This window comes from Hyperolius riggenbachi, chromosome 3 (assembly GCF_040937935.1).
Source record: "Hyperolius riggenbachi isolate aHypRig1 chromosome 3, aHypRig1.pri, whole genome shotgun sequence".
NCBI classification, from domain to species: domain Eukaryota; kingdom Metazoa; phylum Chordata; class Amphibia; order Anura; family Hyperoliidae; genus Hyperolius; species Hyperolius riggenbachi.
In genome coordinates, this window is record NC_090648.1 from 442,450,179 (window position 1) to 442,473,457 (window position 23,279).

The 23,279-nt window shown below is 47.9% G+C and overlaps 1 protein-coding gene across 15 annotated transcripts in view; it reads right to left on the bottom strand.

Annotated features, from left to right (window-relative positions):
* LOC137564209 (protocadherin alpha-C2-like) overlaps positions 1-23,279 on the bottom strand; it is a 362,151-nt gene that overhangs the window by 36,967 nt on the left and 301,905 nt on the right. For all 15 annotated transcript variants that reach the window (XM_068277787.1, XM_068277788.1, XM_068277784.1 and 12 more), the window contains one exon: positions 9,401-9,489. In XM_068277787.1, the coding sequence (XP_068133888.1) occupies positions 9,401-9,489 (89 nt within the window). The remainder of the gene's footprint in view (positions 1-9,400; positions 9,490-23,279) is intronic.

The following is a 23,279-nucleotide window of genomic DNA, read 5'->3' on the forward strand; positions in this document are numbered from 1 at the left end:
CGTTGGAGGAGAAGGAGTCAGAGAGGTAGGTGCTGCTGTTGTTATCCAGTGGGAGGGACGGCGGTGCAGCTGTTTGCGGCGTGGGCAACACCCACGCCGTAGCAGGTGAGGAATCGCTGCCAGGCTCCACAAGGTTCACCCAGTGCGCGGTAAGGGAGATGTATCGACCCTGGCCGAATGCACTCGTCCAAGTGTCAGTGGTGAGGTGAACCTTGCAGGCAACGGCATTCTTCAAGCTTCGGGTTATTTTGCTGACCACGTGCTCATGCAACTCAGGAACTGCAGAGCGCGCAAAGTGGTAGCGGCTGGGAACCACGTAACGTGGGATGGCCACTGATATCATGCCCTTGAAGCTGTTTGTCTCCACCACTCGATATGGCAGCATTTCGCAGGCCAGAAGCTTGGCTATGCTGGCTGTTACTGCCACGGCCCGGGGGTCATTTGCTGGCAATTTCCTCTTGCGCTCAAACATCTCCGACACAGACAACTGAACCGTAGCGCTGCACACGGAAGGGCTGTTGGTTGTTGTGTTTGATGAACACTGGGAGACCTCAAGAGCACTACTCCGGAAAGTGACAGTGTCAGCGTCGTCTGATGTTTGTGAATGTTGTGAACCACGCAATGGCTGGGCTACTGCTGCTGCTGAGGCGGGTCTGGTGGTGAGTCTGGTGAACCCAAGGGAGGCAGTGTTGCTGGTACCCTGTCCTGCCGCGTTTGCCCACAGAGTGGGATGTTTGGATAGCATGTGGCGGCTCATGCTGGTGGTGGAGAGGTTGTTAATACTTTTCCCCCTGCTCAGGCGAGTCTTGTACACCTTGCAAATCGCCATGGTAACATCCTCAGTGCAGTCTTCAAAGAAAGCCCAGACTTTGGAGCACCTGCCTCCTTGCTGGCGATTTCTGTTTCCTCCTCTTTTGCCTCTCACTCTAACTTCCACGCTTGTGGTGCCTGAAATTGCGCGCCGCCTACCTTGTGGCACAAGGCGAACTCGTGCAGCAGTGGGTTCTTCAACAGACTCATCTGTGCTGCTGCTACAACGGCGATGTTCTCGTTCACAAATAAAATCTGGGTCTCTGTCCACATTGTCCATACCCTCCTCTTCCATCTCCTCAAACTCGTCATATGTCATTGTGGGGGGCCGCCGCCGTGGAGTAGAGCTCCCCAGAACAACCTCTGCGCAGCTCACTCCAACGTCGTCTTCCAGATCTTGTCGGCCGACCTCCTGCAATTGCAACCCCTCCTGCCCAACTTGCTCTGGGATTTGGGTTTCCGAGTCCTCCTCGGACTCGCCTTGTATTTCAGTGCACGGTGCATTTCCCACAGTTAATGGTTGTGAATCCGGGCACAACATTTCTGGCTGTTCCTCCATTGACCTTTCATAGGTGGAAGTTTGTTGGGCTGGGAATAGCTCCTGCGAATACCCCATTGTGTCCTGAGGTAATTCATAGGACTGGTTATCTGGCAGTTGTGTGCGTGGTGTCGCTGCCGGTTGTGTCAGCTTTGTGCCCACTGGCTCCTTGTAACTGGCTGAGGACTCGGACCTCGTGCGTGATGTGCTGGTGCTGCTTAACCCACTGCTGGACGCTTGAGAGGTCATCCAAGTAATTATCTGGTCCTGTTCTTTTGGATTTGTGAGGGTTGTTGTCCTGGACAACATGGGCGGTATTGAGTGGGTTTTCTTGGGTGCTCCCCTGTGGCCTGTACGTGAACCGTCAGGGGAAACACCTCTTCCCTTGCCCCTTCCTCTTTCACCGGATTTCTTCCTCATTTCACTTATCCTTACAGTACACGCTGACTGGCAGCAGTACAGTGGCAGTACAGAAATGCTATACAGTACCACTATTCCCAGCAGCGACACAGAGCACAATGCTATACAGTGGCGGGTGAGCGGTGTACTACTGTTCCCAGGCCCAGCAGACACAGAGTGGAAGTAAACACAATGCTATATAGTCTGGCTGAGCGGTGTACACAGAGTGGCAGTACACACAATGCTATATAGTCTGGCTAAGCCGTGTACACAGAGTGTCAGAAAACACAATGCTATATATAGCGTGGCTGAGCGAGGTGCACAGTGGCAGTACACACAATGCTATATTAGTCAGGCTAAGCCGTGTACACAGAGTGTCAGAAAGCACAATGCTATATATAGCGTGGCTGAGCGAGGTGCACAGTGGCAGTACACACAATGCTATATAGTCAGGCTAAGCCGTGTACACAGAGTGTCAGAAAACACAATGCTATATATAGCGTGGCTGAGCGAGGTGCACAGTGGCAGTACACACAATGCTTTATAGTCAGGCTGAGCCATGTACACAGAGTGTCAGTAAACAATGGTATATAGTCTGGCTGAGCGGTGTACACAGAGTGTCAGTAAACAACGGTATATAGTCTGGCTGAGCGGTGTACACAGAGTGGCAGTAAACACAATGCTATATATAGCGTGGCTGAGCGAGGTGCACAGTGGCAGTACACACAATGCTATATAGCCAGGCTAAGCCGTGTACACAGAGTGTCAGAAAACACAATGCTATATATAGCGTGGCTGAGCGAGGTGCACAGTGGCAGTACACACAATGCTTTATAGTCAGGCTGAGCCGTGTACACAGAGTGTCAGTAAACAATGGTATATAGTCTGGCTGAGCGGTGTACACAGAGTGTCAGTAAACAACGGTATATAGTCTGGCTGAGCGGTGTACACAGAGTGGCAGTAAACACAATGCTATATATAGCGTGGCTGAGCGAGGTGCACAGTGGCAGTACACACAATGCTATAGAGCCAGGCTAAGCCGTGTACACAGAGTGTCAGAAAACACAATGCTATATATAGCGTGGCTGAGCGAGGTGCACAGTGGCAGTACACACAATGCTATATTAGTCAGGCTAAGCCGTGTACACAGAGTGTCAGAAAACACAATGCTATATATAGCGTGGCTGAGCGAGGTGCACAGTGGCAGTACACACAATGCTATATATAGCGTGGCTGAGCGAGGTGCACAGTGGCAGTACACACAATGCTATATATAGCGTGGCTGAGCGAGGTGCACAGTGGCAGTACACACAATGCTATATTAGTCAGGCTAAGCCGTGTACACAGTGTCAGAAAACACAATGCTATATATATAGCGTGGCTGAGCGAGGTGCACAGTGGCAGTACACACAATGCTATATATAGCGTGGCTGAGCGAGGTGCACAGTGGCAGTACACACAATGCTATATATAGCGTGGCTGAGCGAGGTGCACAGTGGCAGTACACACAATGCTATATTAGTCAGGCTAAGCCGTGTACACAGAGTGTCAGAAAACACAATGCTATATATATAGCGTGGCTGAGCGAGGTGCACAGTGGCAGTACACACAATGCTATATATAGCGTGGCTGAGCGAGGTGCACAGTGGCAGTACACACAATGCTATATATAGCGTGGCTGAGCGAGGTGCACAGTGGCAGTACACACAATGCTATATATAGCATGGCTGAGCGAGGTGCACAGTGGCAGTACACACAATGCTATATTAGTCAGGCTAAGCCGTGTACACAGAGTGTCAGAAAACACAATGCTATATATATAGCGTGGCTGAGCGAGGTGCACAGTGGCAGTACACACAATGCTATATATAGCGTGGCTGAGCGAGGTGCACAGTGGCAGTACACACAATGCTATATATAGCGTGGCTGAGCGAGGTGCACAGTGGCAGTACACACAATGCTATATTAGTCAGGCTAAGCCGTGTACACAGAGAAAACACAATGCTATATATATAGCGTGGCTGAGCGAGGTACACAGTGGCAGTAAACAATGCTATATATAGTGTGGCTGAGCGAGCGGTGTACTACTGTTCCCAGCAGCGACACACAATGACTGGGGGGGACCCTGGCTAGCGTGGCTGGAGAGCGAACTACCCTGCCTGCCTACCCAAAGCTAAACCCACAGACAAATGGCGGAGATATGACGTGGTTCGGGTATTTATTTACCCGAACCACGTGACCGTTCGGCCAATCAGAGCGCGTTCGGGCCCGAACCACGTGACCCGTTCGGCCAATCACAGCGCTAGCCGAACGTTCGGGGAACGTTCGGCCATGCGCTCTTAGTTCGGCCATGTGGCCGAACGGTTTGGCCGAGCACCGTCAGGTGTTCGGCCGAACTCGAACATCACCCGAACAGGGTGATGTTCTGCAGAACCCGAACAGTGGCGAACACTGTTCGCCCAACACTAATGGGGACACAGGACAAACATAAGAAGGACATAGAGGAACACAGGACGGAAATAGGAGGACAAAGGAAGGACTGAGGTTGACACAGGAAGAACTGAGGAGGGCACAGGGGAACACGAAAGGTACAAGTGAGACATAATAATTTGGGCTGGATCAAGGGAAAAGGTCCATAAGACGCCCCTGTGACATGGACGCACTAAGATAAGTATGAAATTTTTTTTCTGATTTATGTCCACTAAACCTAGATGCGTCTTACTGTCCAGAGCATCTTATGGTCTTAAAAATACTTTAATTGTCATCTTTATTATAAATTCTACAGCACTACATAAAACCAAATAAAATATTAGCAGCCGGTGAAACGGGTGGTGTCTTTATCCAAATAATTAGGGAGGCTCGCTTAATTCCGCGATTCCGGCTGGAATTAGGTCAATTCCGATTCCGGCAGTCGGAACGGAATTGCTAAACCTCTAAAATGGAATTCCGCGGACAATTTTTGTTTTCCGCGGAATTTTCCATAGAAAAATATTCTTTCTCTCTCTCTCTCCTCCTCCGACGACGACGATGGAGGAGGGTATCATCTTCCAGGGAATTGTAGTTTTTCAAAAGCCAGCTTACATACCATGGCTGGGAATTGAACCCAGGTCTCAGTGTGTGGTAGGTAACTGACTTAACCGGTATACCACCAACAACACTACATGCTGAAGCCGGCCTAGCATGTACCATTATGATCAATCCAAGAGAAAAAGTAGCATGCTTAAGGATTTGTAGCATGTCAAAAGCCAACACACCATGGCTGGGAATTGAACCTAGGTCTCAGTGTGTGGTAGGTAACTGACTTAACCGCTATACCACCAACAACACTACATGCTAAAGCCAGCCTAGCATGTACCATTATGATCAATCCAAGAGAAAAAGTAGCATGGTTAAGGATTTGTAGCATGTCAAAAGTCAACTCAACGTGGCTGGGAATTGAACCCAGGTCTCAGTGTGTGGTAGGTAACTGACTTAACCGCTATACCACCAACAACACTACATGCTGAAGCCAGCCTAGCATGTACCATTATGATCAATCCAAGAGAAAAAGTAGCATGCTTAAGGATTTGTAGCATGTCAAAAGCCAACTCACCATGGCTGGGAATTGAACCCAGGTCTCAGTGTGTGGTAGGTAACTGACTTAACCACTATACCACCAACAACACTACATGCTGAAGCCAGCCTAGCATGTACCATTATTATTATTATGAAGTGATTATTATGAAGTGTATAGTGCTTGTCCGACCACCCTTTTGCACACAATACCTATTTGACATAGAAGACACCTTAAATTTCACCACTCATATACCCACCTTCCCAAACCATGCCCTTTATGCTGATAAGAATAGAGAAAAGCTGAAATTAATAAACTTTAAAGAAGAACAGCCATTACACATGCAACTATTACACATGTCCCCACAGAAAGAGCAGCTATTATAATCATGGGCCCCATGTAACATGCTTCTGTCCTATATCCACCATTATAACAAGTGCTGCTCTCCCTTCTTATATAACAAGTGATAAAATCCTGTCTCCCTTGACACCAACATTATAACAAGGGCTGCCCTCCTGTCCCAACCCTCCATTATAAAAGTTGCCCCCCCCCCCGCATTCGCACACATTTATAGCAAACACATTCCTCCTTCCTCTCATTATAGCGGATAATAAATCTTGTACACTCCCCATACGTTATGACAAATGCTTTCCTTCTGCAACCAATACTCCTATTACCCCCTCTCCTCATTATAATGAGTGCTTTCTTCCTGTTTCACCAACCTTCCCCTCATTCTAATAAGTACCCCTCCCCCCCGCCCTTCCCATTACAATTGCTTTTCTCCTTCCTTTGCATCTTTATAACAAGTACTTAATTATGTGTACTTCCTCCCATTATTAAAAGTATTTCCCTCCTGCTCCGCAAAATTTCCCCATTATAATCAGGGCTTTTTAATCCCCGCCCATTAAAATAAGATATTACTTCCCTCTATCTAGTGGTGACCTTCCCTTCCCTCAATTATATTAAAGAGGAGCTGTCAGCCATACTATCTCAGAAAAATAACCACATATATAAGTAGATAAATACTTGCTCTACTTATATAACATATGTATTGCATTGTCCACGTTTTGATTTTAGTGATTTTTCAATAGTAAAAAAAAGAGAAAATCCTTCTTAGTAATCTCCATTTTAACTGTGTCTATCTTGAAGCCAATCCTGATGTAATTTCCTCCCTTACTCTCCTCTGCCTGGTTGTGTATGCATTGCCCGCCCCCCTCCAAGTCTTCAGGCACTCCCACCCAGCTCTGCAATAGAAAGTGCATTGTCTCAGCATGAGGAATATTGGCCAATCAGAGAGGAACAGAGGTGTGGGAGGGGAAAACAGGAGGGAAAGAGGCTTCAGCCAATCAGGCTGCATTAGTTAAGTCTGAGGGAAAAGTAAAGAAGCAAAAAAGACATTACAAAGACATACCCATTGCTCTATTAAAACTTTCCCTCCTCTTAACTCCAATCCCATAAAATAAATGCTGCCTCTGCCACCACCATTAATGAAGAGCTGCACTGGTAGCACTTTTAATCAAGTAGCATGTGGCTGAAAAGCCTACTGGTTAAGGGCTCGTCCTCTGACACTGGAGGCCAGGGTTCGACTCTTGGGTTTTTTGGTTCAGTAAGCCAGCACCTATTCAGTGAGGAGACCTTGTGCAAGACTCCCTAACACAGCTACTGCCTATAGAGCGCATCCTAGTGGCTGCAGCTCTGGCACTTTGAGTCCGCCAGGAGAAAAACGCACTATAAATGTTCTGTGTCTGTCTGTAAGTACCTGATTTTGCTTCTGGACCTTACACCATTTACTTTATGAATGGATCTAGGGCAGTTATACATTGTGAGACTTAGCCATTTAGGCACAATATCTGAGGAAGTGGGCCATACTTGTAATATGCACTGTTAATATGCCAAATACAGTTCTATTAATTAGTACATTCGAGTCAGCTCTTTTTGTGTGAAGCAGGTGTTATACTTACTTCTCCATTAGCGTCATATCATTATAATCTTGGGTGCCTCCTCAACACATACCATTCAAACTCAAATTGTTAACTTTACAGTTGATAATTGTGTTATTCGGACACTACTGATGCCAGAAAGATCCACAGGACACCAGGCAACTGGTATTGTTTAACTACTAAACTACCGCTCTGCGCCAATTGGCGTGGATGCGGCAGCAGCCCCAGGACCACTCAACACCAATTGCCGTGAAGTCCTGGGCCATAGTTTTGCACGCGATTGCGAGCGTCAATGCGTATGCATCTCCACTTAAAGGACGGAGCTCTCCCAGAGGTGATCACCGCTAGGAGACTGCTAGACGGCAAAACTGCCATCTATTTACACTGTACAGCGCTGCAATCTACGGCAGCGCTGTACTGGGGACAGCCGTGTGAGATGGCTGACCCCCTGGGAGGCAGGAGAGTGATTGGCTCTCATAGGCTAATGCCTATGACAGCCGATCGTGCTGATTGGCTGGCAGAGGGAGGGATTAAAAAAATTATAAACATAGGCATATTTATTTAAAAAAACAGCATAAATAAATGTACAAATAAACAAACAAACATTGGGGGAGCAATCAGAGCCCACTAACAAAAAGCTCTGTTGGTGGGCAGAAAATGGGGGGGGGATCACTTGTGTGCTGAGTTTAACGGCCCTGCAGTAAGCCCTTAAAGCTGAAGTGGCCTAATTAGTCAAAAATAGCCTGGTCAGTGGTCACTAGGGGGGTAAAACCTGTGGTCCTCCATATCCCTCACATTTTAGATGACCTTTAAATTGTAGACAATCCATCTGTTGGAGAGTTAACATAACCACTTTCTTTAGTGGGAAATACAAGAACAAAGGAAAGAGAGGAAACAGGGACAGAGAGAAACAGAGATAATATATAAAAGGAAAGATACAGTAGCGACTGGGGAAATGCAAAACACGATAAATACTAAATGCACAAGGAAAGAAAATAAGGCAGATGCTTGGCTTGTAAGTTTCACACTGACTTCATGTATTTTTAATCATGTTATTTCAACTGAAGTCAGCAGTAAAAGAGACAGCTTTCCGCTCAGGCTCAGAACATTTCTCTCACTTGGATTTTTGGGAAACAGCAGGAAAGTTAATGAGGTTATGAATAAAAATCTGCTAGTAAGTCTAATCAGATGTGGTGATTTTTATTCAAACCCCCCCCCCCCCCCCCAAAAAAAAATGACAGACTGTGATAGTTTGCTGATCATTTAAACGTAGTCACTGAAAATGGTAAATGAGATACAATGGAAGGACTAGTTTGACAAAGGCTACTTCACGTTGAGCAGCTTTATTAGACATGATTTGGACTACAAATTTACAGCAATTGGTTTTGAAAGGATCCAGAGGCTTCCACCTTCTTAGGTAAGTATCTATTTTTTCCCTTTAGGTTTACCTTGAGTTCTCTTTAAGATTTGCTTAATTGTGTTGTGAAGGTAACAGGAAAAAAGGGCGCCAGCTGAGGGTGGACGAAGAGGGCGCTGCCATAAACTCCAATGCATTTAACATTAATATGGCGCACAAAGCAGAAAAAAGGGCGCCCGATAAATATCGTTAACAACATTAGAACATTAAAATTTTTGAAATATGTTATTGTTTTAGAAGCTTGCAAAGTTATAGTTTTTGTCATATTATTTTGTTTGTATGTACAGATTTTACGTTATCAAAGATATCATCATTTCTATGTGTAAAAAAAGGGTGTTTCTACAGGGGGAATGGTTAGAATTAGGCACCACCGGGGTGGTGGTTAGGGTTAGGTATCACCGGGGGGTGGTTAGGGTTAGGCACCACCAGGGGGGTGGTTAAGGTTAGGCATCACTGGTAGGAGTTAGGGTTAGGCACCACCGGGGGTTGGTTAGTTTTAGGCACCACCAGGGCAGGGTTCTGTGTGAGAGTAGGGTTGGGTTAAGCTGTATTGCTGAATTAAGTATCATTTTTAGTGTTAAAATATTTTCGTTATCAACTCCCTTTTTTTTAAAACGGTATTTATCGTTAACAATGTTTATCATTATTGAGATTTTGTTATCCACCAGCGCCAATTCGTTTTACCTTGCGCCCTTTTTCCATGCACCCATTGTGAGAATGTGCAGTTTTTGAGAGTACTTTACCTGTAGTTGCGCTGGAAACTGTTGGCCACTGTGGTTCGAGTCCTACAGCTGCGCCACGTAAGACTGCTGCTCCTTCCATATGTACAGCACTGTATAAAAGAAATAATACATTAATGGATGGATAAAGAACATTTCAAATATAAACCAATACAGACAGTACCATGGCAATCTCAGCAGTATAACTGTGGCATAACTATGCAGTGCACACAGCAATAAACCATGTCAATAATAACAAATCAGCTTATTGCATTTACATCATCTTTTACTGATAAGTTGCTGAGAGCAGTATTTTGTTCGAGTACCACAATAATGCATCTTTAAATTGCAGTATGCTTGCTTTGCTGTTCATGAGCAATTATATTGTCTTAGAAAACACATACAGTGAATAACTAACTAAAAATATGTAAGGTGGAGCTCCATTTTCTTTGAAAAGTGTAGCCGTAATGAATAAAGTACCACAAACGGGTACTCACCTAAGCAGGGGGATTGCTCTGGATAATCCAGAGGCTTCTTTTGTCCACCTCACTTCCATCGATCCGGTGCTGGGACGCCCCAGGAACCGGTCTACAAGGGCTTGTCAACAGAGCTCAGCCATACTGCACAGGTGCAGACGGCACATACTTGCATGTTAGCATGAGGCTGAATGGGCTTGGCTTTTCTGCAAAGCCCAAGTGGCAACTCCATGCTAACATGGAGGTGCAAGCCATTCTGCGCCTGTGCAGTGCGGCCGTGCTCGTTCTCTTATCTTATGGGAGCACAGCTGGTGATCTTTGGGTGTCCCAGCGCTGGAATGGCAAGAAAGAGTAAGACGGGGGAAGTCTCCGGAGGATCCAGAGGCTTCTCTCTACCAAGGTAAGTATCTAATTTTTTTACCCCAAAACTCACAGGTTTTGTTTAAAATACCCAAATGGAGAAATTGTGGATCATTTATTGACACCTTTACAAGTCTTACTTTAAAGCTAAATTGTGCTTGTAATTAGTGAAAAACCAAATTTACATAAAGACAGATACATGTACAATACAATAGTTTAGAAAGTACCTTAAAAATCCATTTAAAATTTTTCTTACTGGCATCTCAAACCCTACTGCTCAACAAATACATTTTCAGATATAGGCCTCAGTTCACTAAGACCATGCTGGAGATAATAGGTTATAAATCCATTATTGTCCCTTACAGCACTGATAAATACTTGTCCTTCTGCCATGATCTGCATGGCCACTGGTTCCTTTTAAGATATGCTGATTAATCACAATATTAAAAACACCAACTGGTGGATTATCTCATTATAATGGTGGCATTTGCTAAGGGACAGGCTATATAGGGCAGTAGAGAACAGACAGCTCTTGAAGGTGGTCATATTTTGAAAAGAAAATATAAAATGAGCAAGCATAACACTCTGAATGTCTTAAAGGACACATCCGGCAAAATAAAAAATAAAAAGTTTCACTCACCTGGAGCTACTTCCAGCCCCTAGAAGTCTTTTAGGTCCCACGACTCCATTCCGCTCTGAGTCGGAAGATTGTGACCCGTGGCTGGGTCAGGATCTTCTGCACTTGTGCGGTAATGCCACGTGCCTCTTGGCAGGAGCACTCTATGCTTGTGCAGTTCAGAGTGAATTGAACTGCGCAAGTGCAGAGTGGAAGACCCCAGTAGTGGATCACAATCTTCCGGAGGGGAGAGCAGAGGCCTTGCTCAGAGTGGAACTGCGTTGTGGGACATAACAGACTTCTAGGGGCTGGAAGAAGCCCCAGGTGAGTGAAACTTTTTTTTATATTTTACCTGATGCATCCTTTAAACAAGAGTCACATTTGATGGCTAAAGATGAATGGATCAGAGCATGTTAGCTCTGACAGCAGTGAAAGGAAGGGGTTTATCCAAGACACAAAACCCAAATCACTATCTGGTCATATCCAGTGCAGAAATACCAAGAGAGAGGTTGTGGACTAAAGAGGTAGAAGGGAAGTCTATAGGCAGGCAAAGGGTGGGGCTTGCACAACGTCATTACCAGGCAGAGCATAGTCACTTGGTAGAATAGTTTGTGGCAGACAAAATAAAGTTGAAAACAGGCTAAGGTCATTATTAGGGGCAGAATAGAATATCCAAGGTCAAAAAAAGCTGATCCAGGAACAAGGACCACAAGCCAATTAGCAATGCTACTACTCCCAAACTAAGTGGATAAGAAACCAAGCTGGACCAGTTACAGGGAGTTAAGTATCTTCCTGCTTGCTCCAGACATACCCAGAGGCATTGAAATACCACCTTAAGCAGGAATGGAAAAATACTCTCACTGTAATAGAGTATTTGGGCACTTATACCCATATACAATAAACAGCCATACACAACCCATAGTTACTGAATGTTAGACCAGAGATTTTCACAGACACAAGACCAACAATTATTGCACAAGTTTTTGTATACAGTACTTATAATTGTGCTTAAAGAGAAACTCCGACCAAGAATTAAACTTTATCCCAATCAGTAGCCAATACCCCTTTTACATGAGAAATCTATTCCTTTACACAAACAGACCATCAGGGGGCACTGTATGACTGATATTGTGGTGAAACCCCTCCCACAAGAAACTCTGAGGACCGTGGTACTCCTGGCAGTTTCCTGTCTGTAAACCTTGTTGCATTGTGGGAAATGGCTGTTTACAGCTGTTTCCAACTGCCAAAAAAGCATGCAGCAGCTACATCACCTGCCAACAGTAAAAATGTCACCATGTAATAAATGTCAGAATGTAAATCAGGGATTTAAAAGATTTTACAATGGGCAAACACTTACTAAATCAGTTATACATAATAATTGTAAAAATGAAGCACTTTTTTATTACATTATTTTCACTGGAGTTCCTTTTTAAAGAATGCTTAAAATATAATAAATTAATTCAATAATATTTTATTAATATAATCTATTAATTAAATAATAGAATAGAATTAAATATTAGACTTGGTTTACAAACACAATATTGAGATGGTTTTACCTCTATTTTAAATTACAGGTTTGTCATTGCCATTGTTTATAGGAGAATACAAACTCTTCAGTAATCATACCCATTTTCAGTGTTCACTGAAGTGCTGATAAATAAATGATTAGAAGTGAAGGGAGATAATAATAATAAGAAAAATCTACAAAGAACAGCGCATGCTGCAGCTATTTTGCTATCAGTTTGAGCACAAATTAACAGCCCATTCTGTACAATATGGGTTTGACATGTCAATATCTTTAAAAAGTTGCTAAAATCAATCCAATCTTGAGACATTTCAAGCATATTTATCTACTCCACATCTAGATATAGTTGATTAAGTCATCAAGCCGTAACACAGTACACACAACTACAGTAAGCAACCATATTCAGTGCCAAACAGCCAAGGTGCTAGTATACTCCCTCTGTAGAACATTGACGATTTAGACCAGAAAAAAATGATTGGTAACTAACTTAAAGGAAACCTAAGATAAGCATATATGGACAAAACATACATACCAGAAGCTTCCTCCAGTCCCCTCTGGCCTGATCCCTCCCACGCTGTCCTTATACGACTCTTCATTCTTCTGCAATTGGCCCCGGAAAGTCCTCTGGTCTGGTGCCAACTGCGAGGCCAGGCCGCATGTGCACTTCATTCACGCAGCCTGAAGCATTCTATGCCTGCATAGTACTACTGCACAGGTGCACAAAGGTCCTGGCGACGGGAGCAAGAGGGAGGAGCACGCCTGGCCAGATTGCGCCTGTGCTGACTGGCGAGGATTTTTTGGGGCCAGTTGCGGGTAAAGGAGAAGGCAACAAAGGATGATGAGGGAGTGATCAGGCCAGAAAGGGCTGGAGGAAGCCCCAAGTATGTGTAACTTTTTAAAGGGGCCCCATCTCAGGTACACTTTAATCAATGGAATGGAAAGTCTCACTTACTGAGATTATACTACCACAGGAAGTAGTTATGATGATACTACACTTGTATTTAAAAATGGATTGGTAGCTGTTTGGATTGGTAGCTGTTTGTTTACACAGGAAGTGACACGAAGCACTTACTTTATCGGAGACCTCTGGGGCGAGGGAGTTATGTGTTATCCTGCCGCCGCTGCTGCTGCTGCCCACTGACACTAAAGATTGCAGGAGGGGAGCGCTGAGAGGAGAGCCCAAGGTTAAGGGGGGGGGGATGTCCCCGCTCCCCACCTGTGATATATGATATAACTGTATTTTTACTAACTGTATTTTATTCCTGCATTGTGTGTTTGCTGTGATTAGGCTATAGGTCCGTACACACGCCGGACTTTAGGCAACGACGGGTCCGTCGTTGCCTCCCGCTGGGTGGGCGTGCCAGCGACAGTCCGGCATGTGTACGCTCTGTCGTCAGACTGATACGGCTGTTTCTGAGCGATCCGCCCGGCGGATCGCTCAGGAACAGCCGTATCAGTCTGATGACAGAGCGTACACACGCCGGACTGTCGCTGGCACGCCCACCCAGCGGGAGGCAACGACGGACCCGTCGTTGCCTAAAGTCCGGCGTGTGTACGGACCTTAAGTCTCTGCATTGATTGTAAGTTACTGGAGTCAGGCGGGGCATTGGCCATTATTCTATTGTCTGTTAGCAGACTGGCCTTACTCTTATCATCTGCTAACATTTGATGTCTGTTTGCTAAGCTTGATATACTGTCTGGTAGAGAGAGAGAGAGGGGGTCATTCTGGTGTGGGACAGCTAGGTGAAAGCTGTATGCTCCTGTATTGATGGAAGTTCTCTGATGTATGGATCAGAATAAAGTTTTCGTCATTGGATTCAATGTCTGCTCACTGTTTATGGACAGCCCTCATGCCATATCATGAAATATTGGTGAGCAGTGCTGGGACAGAGCAGACTTTGGAAGACCAGAAGCATGGAGGAGATGCTGCAGGAGCTGGAAATCACTACCCTTCGGAAATTATGCCGTAAGAGGGGCTTACATCCTGATGGGCTGAAGAAACCTCAGCTTGTGGAACTTTTGATGGAGAGGATACAAGCTAGCAGTAATGCTGAGGCACCAAGTGAAGGTGGAGATGTGCAGACCGATGAAGGCTCGGAGGAACAGTCTCAGGAACAGACCCAGGAAGGTGTTGCCAGAGGTGAGGACATGCTTCACACATTGCTCAGAGTACTGAGTGAGATGATGGCACAGAATGTGTACCGATCTCAGGGGGGAATGTCACAGCCACATATGGACACTGTCAGACTGTATTCCTTATTCCCCATGTTTGATGAAAGTAAAGAGGAAATTGATGCCTACTTGGAAACTTTTGAACTCATTTGTGAGACACACTGTATTCCAACCAGTGAGTGGTAGAGTTGGGCCGAACCTCCGATTTTCGGTTCGCGAACCGGGTTCGCGAACTTTCGCGAAAGGTTCGGTTCGCGTTAAAGTTCGCGAACCGCAATAGACTTCAATGGGGATGCGAACTTTGAAAAAAAAAATTAATTATGCTGGCCACAAAAGTGATGGAAAAGATGTTTCAAGGGGTCTAACACCTGGAGGGGGGGATGGCGGAGTGGGATACATGCCAAAAGTCCCCGGGAAAAATCTGGATTTGACGCAAAGCAGCGTTTTAAGGGCAGAAATCACATTGAATGTTAAATGACAGGCCTAAAGTGCTTTCAAACATCTTGCATGTGTATACATCAATCAGGTAGTGTAATTAAGGTACTGCTTCACACTGACGCACCAAACTCATCGTGTAACGCACCGCAAACAGCTGTTTGTGTAGTGACGGCCGTGCTGGACTGGTGCGCACCATGGCGAGAGTGCAGGTTTTGGTGGCTTTACAGCCCATATGGTCAGTCACCTGGCTGATGTAGCTGAATGACAGAACAGTGACTGTCCAGCTGATCAAATTTGGTCTGACCACAATGAGGCAACGACCTTATTATCGTGGGTGTGCCCCCCGAGACACTCATCTAGGCGCCGGTCATTGCTCCATTGTGATACGCAAGCCCCTTCACCACGGCAAGGTAATGATCACGAAGGGGAATGGGCGCATGTTCATGCCTTTTCTTTTGTTGTTGCAGCTGCCCGCAGTGCAGCCAGAAAAATTAGGCAGTCATGTACACGCACCCGAAAAATTATTACAGCGGCCGCTGCTAGCAGCGGCCTAAAAAATTCAGCAATCCGCCTGGAGTCCCGGACCCTGTTGGTGGTGGCGGAGAAGGTAGTGAAGCGGCCTGCAGGCAGACATGCTGTGTGGAGGGACTGGGAGCGACTTAGTCTTCTTGGGGCAGGCCAGGCAGCCAGTCACACGGCGTGCAGGCAGAGATGCTGTATGTGCGGGGACTGACTTAGTCTTGGGGCGGGCAGCAGCCCTCCGGGATCCATGCCTCATTCATTTTTATAAAGGTGAGGTACTTAACACTTTTGTGACTTAGGCGACTTCTCTTCTCTGTGACAATGCCTCCAGCTGCGCTGAAGGTCCTTTCTGAGAGGACGCTTGCGGCAGGGCAGGAGAGAAGTTGGATGGCAAATTGGGACAGCTCTGGCCACAGGTCAAGCCTGCGCACCCAGTAGTTCAAGGGTTCCTCATCGCTGTTCACAGCAGTGTCTACATCCACACTTAAGGCCAGGTAGTCGGCTACCTGCCGTTCCAGGCGTTGGTGGAGGGTGGATCCGGAAGGGCTACGGCGAGGCGTTGGACTAAAGAACGTCCGCATGTCCGACATCACCATGAGATCGCTGGAGCGTCCTGTCTTTGACTGCGTGGACACGGGAGGAGGATTAGTGGCAGTGGTACCTTGCTGGCGTTGTGCCGTCACATCACCCTTAAAGGCATTGTAAAGCATAGTTGACAGCTGGTTCTGCATGTGCTGCATCCTTTCCACCTTCCGGTGAGTTGGTAACAGGTCCGTCACTTTGTGCCTGTACCGAGGGTCTAGTAGTGTGGCCACCCAGTACAGCTCATTCCCCTTGAGGTTTTTTATACGGGGGTCCCTCAACAGGCAGGACAGCATAAAAGACGACATCTGCACAAAGTCGGATCCAGTACCCTCCATCTCCTCTTGCTCTTCCTCAGTGACGTCAGGTAAGTCAACCTCCTCCCCCCAGCCGCGAACAATACCACGGGAAGGTTGCGCAGCACAAGCCCCCTGCGACGCCTGCTGCGGTTGTTCTCCTGCCGCTGTCCCCTCCTCCTCCTCCTCCTCCCCCAAAGAAACACCTTGCTCATCATCCTCTGAGTCTGACTCATCTTCTGCACATGACCTCTCTTCTTCCTCCTCCTCCCCCCTCTGTGCTGCCGCAGGTGTTGAGGAAACAGCTGGGTCTGATGAAAATTGGTCCCATGCCTGTTCCTGCCGTAACGGTTCCTGGTCACGCTCATTCGCAGCTTCATCCGCCACTCTACGCACAGCACGCTCCAAGAAGTACGCGTAGGGAATTAAGTCGCTGATGGTGCCCTCACTGCGGCTCACCAGGTTGGTCACCTCCTCAAACGGCCGCATGAGCCTGCATGCATTTTTCATCATTGTCCAGTTGTCGGGCCAGAACATCCCCATCTTCCCAGACTGTTTCGTTCTACTCCAGTTGTAGAGGTACTGGGTGACGGCTTTCTTCTGTTCTAGCAGGCGGGAGAACATGAGGAGGGTCGAGTTCCAGCGAGTGGGGCTATCGCAAATGAGGCGTCTCACCGGCATGTTGTTTTTACGCTGAATTTCTGCAAATCGTGCCATGGCTGTGTAAGAGCGCCTCAAATGCCCACAGAACTTCCTGGCCTGCTTCAGGACATCCGCTAAGCCAGGGTACTTTGCCACAAATCTTTGAACCACCAGATTCATGACATGTGCCATGCAGGGTATGTGTGTCAGCTTCCCCATATGCAAAGCGGCAAGCAGATTGCTGCCGTTGTCGCACACCACGTTGCCTATCTCCAGGTGGTGCGGGGTCAGCCACTCATCCACCTGTTTCTTAAGAGCAGCCAGGAGAGCTGCTCCAGTGTGACTCTCCGCTTTGAGACAAGCCATGTCTAAGATGGCGTGACACCGTCGTACCTGGCATGCAGCATAGGCCCTGCGGAGCTGGGGCTGTGTAGCTGGAGAGGAGAACTGCCACTCAGCCAAGGAGGAGGAGGAGGACAGCGAAGAGCATGTAGCAGGAGGAGAGGAGGTGGCAGGAGGCCTGCCTGCAAGCCGTGGAGGTGTCACAATTTGGTCCGCCGCTTTCTGCTTGCCATCGTTCACCACCAGGTTCACCCAATGGGCTGTGTAGGTAATGTAGCGGCCCTGCCCGTGCTTGGCAGACCAGGCATCCGTGGTCAGGTGTACCCTTGACCCAACGCTCTTCGCAAGAGATGACACCACTTGCCTCTCAACTTCACGGTGCAGTTGGGGTATGGCCTTTCTGGAAAAATAAGTGCGGCCTGGCATCTTCCACTGCGGTGTTCCGATGGCCACAAATTTACGGAAGGCCTCAGAGTCCACCAGCCGGTATGGTAACAGCTGGCGAGCTAACAGTTCCGCCACGCCAGCTGTCAGACGCCGGGCAAGGGGGTGACTGGCCAAAAGTGGCTTCTTCCGCTCAAACATTTCCTTCACGGACACCTGACTGCTGCTGTGGGCAGAGGAGCAGGAACCGCTCAAGGGCAGAGGCGGAGTGGAGGAGGGTGCCTGTGAAGGTGCAAGGGAGAGAGCGGCATAAGCAGATGATGCACCTGAAGGAGGAAGAGGAGAAGGAGGGTGACTTTGCTTTTGTGTGCTGCTGCTGCTTTTGCTCAGGTGGCCATCCCATTGCTGTTTGTGCCTTTTCTGCAGGTGCCTTCGTAAGGCACTTGTCCCTACGTGAGTGTTGGCCTTTCCACGGCTCAATTTTTGTTGGCAGAGCGAACAGATGGCTTTGGTCCGATCTGAGGCACACACATTAAAAAATTTCCACACCGCTGAGCCACCCTGGGATGTGGGCACCTCAGCAGCTGATGCTGAAGGGCAAGTTGGCTGGCTGTACATAGGTGGCGAATCTGGCGATACATGGTGCCGGACTCTGCCACCAGCTGTTTCTGACGAAGAGCTGCCCCAGCTTCTTTCAGCAACTTCTATCCTCCTACTACTCTCTGACTCCCCCTCTGAACTGTCCCCCTCTTCATCTCCTCTATTGGGAACATACAGAGGATCCCTATCATCGTCATCATCGTAATCATCCTGCCCAGCTTCGCTTGCCTCAGAAAAATCCAAATGTGTAGGTCCTTCATCCTCCTTACACGTTACATCCATAGTGTTGTCGCGTAACGCAGACATATGAGCTGGTGAAAATTCATCTGGCTGTAACAATGGCTGTGCATCATTGATTTCACCACCACTAAATAATTCTTGCGAAGTGTCAAATGCAGCGGAAGTGGTGCTAGTAGTAGCGCTGGTGGCTGAGCAAGATGAGGTGTTCTGTGTCGCTAAATACTCAACCACGTCCTGACAATCTTGGGAGGTGATGGGACGTGCCTTCTTCCGAGCACTGTACTGTGGGCCAGGTCCACACGAAATTACATTTACACGACCTCGCGCAGACCTGCCGGGTGGCCTTCCTCTGCCTCTGCCACTACCTCTTCCTCTTCCTCTACCTGTTTTGTCCATATCGGGTATGCACGGAGTGGTATATCACACTGCGTGCACTCACGTAGGTAGGTGGGTTCACTTAACTGCACAGGTATGCGCACTGATGCGGTGGGTTCACTGAACAGTACAGGTATACAGTGGCGGGTTCACTGAACACAACAGGTATGCAGTGGCGTGTTCACTAAACAGGTATACAGTGGCAGGTCCACTGAACAGAACAGGTATACAGTGGCAGGTCCACTGAACAGAACAGGTATACAGTGGCGGGTCCACTGAACAGAACAGGTATACAGTGGCGGGTTCACAGAACAGGTATGCAGTGGCAGGTTCACTGAACACAACAGGTATGCAGTGGCGTGTTCACTAAACAGGTATACAGTGGCAGGTCCACTGAACAGAACAGGTATACAGTGGCGGGTTCACAGAACAGGTATACAGTGGCGGGTCCACTGAACAGAACAGGTATACAGTGGCGGGTTCACAGAACAGGTATGCAGTGGCAGGTTCACTGAACACAACAGGTATGCAGTGGCGTGTTCACTAAACAGGTATACAGTGGCAGGTCCACTGAACAGAACAGGTATACAGTGGCGGGTTCACAGAACAGGTATACAGTGGCGGGTCCACTGAACAGAACAGGTATACAGTGGCGGGTTCACAGAACAGGTATACAGTGGCGGGTCCACTGAACAGAACAGGTATACAGTGGCGGGTTCACAGAACAGGTATACAGTGGCAGGATCACTGAACAGGTATGCAGTGGCAGGATCACAGTACAGGTATGCAGTGGGCTGAGGGCTCACTGAACAGAACAGGTATGCTGTGGCAGGATCACTGAACAGCTATGCAGTGGCAGGATCACAGTACAGGTATGCAGTGGGCTGAGGGCTCACTGAACAGAACAGGTATGCTGTGGCAGGATCACTGAACAGGTATGCAGTGGCAGGATCACAGTACAGGTATGCAGTGGGCTGAGGGCTCACTGAACAGAACAGGTATGCTGTGGCAGGATCACTGAACAGCTATGCAGTGGCAGGATCACAGTACAGGTATGCAGTGGGCTGAGGGCTCACTGAACAGAACAGGTATGCTGTGGCAGGATCACTGAACAGCTATGCAGTGGCAGGATCACAGTACAGGTATGCAGTGGGCTGAGGGCTCACTGAACAGAACAGGTATGCTGTGGCAGGATCACTGAACAGCTATGCAGTGGCAGGATCACAGTACAGGTATGCAGTGGGCTGAGGGCTCACTGAACAGAACAGGTATGCTGTGGCAGGATCACTGAACAGCTATGCAGTGGCAGGATCACAGTACAGGTATGCAGTGGGCTGAGGGCTCACTGAACAGAACAGGTATGCTGTGGCAGGATCACTGAACAGCTATGCAGTGGCAGGATCACAGTACAGGTATGCAGTGGGCTGAGGGCTCACTGAACAGAACAGGTATGCTGTGGCAGGATCACTGAACAGCTATGCAGTGGCAGGATCACAGTACAGGTATGCAGTGGGCTGAGGGCTCACTGAACAGAACAGGTATGCTGTGGCAGGATCACTGAACAGGTATGCAGTGGCAGGATCACAGTACAGGTATGCAGTGGGCTGAGGGCTCACTGAACAGAACAGGTATGCTGTGGCAGGATCACTGAACAGCTATGCAGTGGCAGGATCACAGTACAGGTATGCAGTGGGCTGAGGGCTCACTGAACAGAACAGGTATGCTGTGGCAGGATCACTGAACAGCTATGCAGTGGCAGGATCACAGTACAGGTATGCAGTGGGCTGAGGGCTCACTGAACAGAACAGGTATGCTGTGGCAGGATCACTGAACAGGTATGCAGTGGCAGGATCACAGTACAGGTATGCAGTGGGCTGAGGGCTCACTGAACAGAACAGGTATGCTGTGGCAGGATCACTGAACAGCTATGCAGTGGCAGGATCACAGTACAGGTATGCAGTGGGCTGAGGGCTCACTGAACAGAACAGGTATGCTGTGGCAGGATCACTGAACAGGTATGCAGTGGCAGGATCACAGTACAGGTATGCAGTGGGCTGAGGGCTCACTGAACAGAACAGGTATGCTGTGGCAGGATCACTGAACAGCTATGCAGTGGCAGGATCACAGTACAGGTATGCAGTGGGCTGAGGGCTCACTGAACAGAACAGGTATGCTGTGGCAGGATCACTGAACAGCTATGCAGTGGCAGGATCACAGTACAGGTATGCAGTGGGCTGAGGGCTCACTGAACAGAACAGGTATGCTGTGGCAGGATCACTGAACAGGTATGCAGTGGCAGGATCACAGTACAGGTATGCAGTGGGCTGAGGGCTCACTGAACAGAACAGGTATGCTGTGGCAGGATCACTGAACAGCTATGCAGTGGCAGGATCACAGTACAGGTATGCAGTGGGCTGAGGGCTCACTGAACAGAACAGGTATGCTGTGGCAGGATCACTGAACAGCTATGCAGTGGCAGGATCACAGTACAGGTATGCAGTGGGCTGAGGGCTCACTGAACAGAACAGGTATGCAGCCAGGAAGAAGTTAAGCCTAACTAATCTTTCCCTATATGAGAGACTGCAGCAGCTCGCCCTACTCTCACTAATGCAGGCACACGAGTGGCCGTAATGGCCGCCGCTGCCTGCCTTATATAAGGGGGGGTGGGGCTCCAGGGGCTAGTGTAGCCTAATTGGCTACACTGGGCCTGCTGACTGTGATGTAGAGGGTCAAAGTTGACCCTCAGGTGCATTATGGGGCGAACCGAACTTCTTCCGCAAAAGGTTCGCGTGCGGTACCCGCACGCGAACCACCTAAGTTCGCGCGAACCCCGTTCGCCGGCGAACCGTTCGGCCCAACTCTAGTGAGTGGCATCGCATCCTGTTAGGAAAGCTGACAGGGTGTGCCAGTGACACTTTTAAATTGCTGCCTCTGGAGCAAAGAATTAACTTTGTGGAAGTGAAACGGGCATTGCTGGCTCGGTATGCCAAAACTCCAGAGGCATACAGACAGTCTTTCCGATCCTTGTTTAAGACCTCAAAAGACTCGTTTGCTGAATTTGGAGTGAAGCTGACACACATGTTTAATCAGTGGATTCAGGGCAGTAGTGTCAGGACTTTGGAGGACTTAAAAGAACTTTGTTTGAGAGAACAATTCCTGAGCTGCTGTCCTCCAAAGGTGAAAATGTGGGTGCTGGATCGCAAGCCTCTAACAATGAGGGATGCTGCAAAGCTGGCCGATCAGTTTGTGGAGAACCGGTCCCAGGTGTGTCATCTGCCAGAGGATTCGTGTGTCTGTGAAGCATCCAGGACAGCATCGTGTGTAGAGCCCAGGCCCACCAATCCAGAGAGGAGTTCTGCTACTTCAGCTGACAGAAGGAACCAGGTGAGGAAATCGTGTTTTGGCTGAAAGTCGACTGAGCACCTGGTAGCAGCATGCCCACATGTCAGCAGAGACAATGGAACTGCTCGGAGTCCTCAGTCTGCTGTTGTCAGGAATGTGGCAACCAATTCCACAGATGTTTCCCCACTCTTAAGAACAATAGCGGAAAGAGAACATGCCAGAGGGGTTAATTATGTTCGTGTGTCGAATAATATCTTGACCACTGACTCATCTGACTGTGCCCAATCCCATGGAGCTTGCAGGACAAATTCCAAGGTGTACATTGGATACTTGGGAAGCCAAAGCAACAAGTGGGAGTTGAGGCAAGCGCTTGGCTGCTATGGACCTGTGCGCAATATCTGGGTCTCCAGGAGTCCACCTGGATTTGGCTTTGTTGAGTTTGAGAGTCCGGACGATGCAGGGAGGGCTGTATTTGAATTGAATGGACAAATCATATGTGGACAGCGAGTAAAAGTGCAACCAGCACATATGAAGACAAGGACAATTAATTATGAACTCCCACCTAGACTGAGAAGGAGTAGATGGACAGAATTGCCACATACCTGTACCTCAGTCTCACCCAACTAATGGGATCACCTGGGGGTCCAGGAATGTATGGGGGAGGAATGTGATATATGATATAACTGTATTTTTACTAACTGTATTTTATTCCTGTATTGTTTGTTTGCTGTGATTAGGCTATGTCTCTGCATTGATTGTAAGTTACTGGAGTTAGGCGGGGCATTGGCCATTGTTCTATTGTCTGTTTGCAGACTGGCCTTACTCTTATCATCTGCTAACATTTGATGTCTGTTTGCTAAGCTTGATATACTGTCTGGTAGAGAGAGAGAGAGGGGGTCATTCTGGTGTGGGACAGCTAGGTGAAAGCTGTATGCTCCTGTATTGATGGAAGTTCTCTGATGTATGGATCAGAATAAAGTTTTCGTCATTG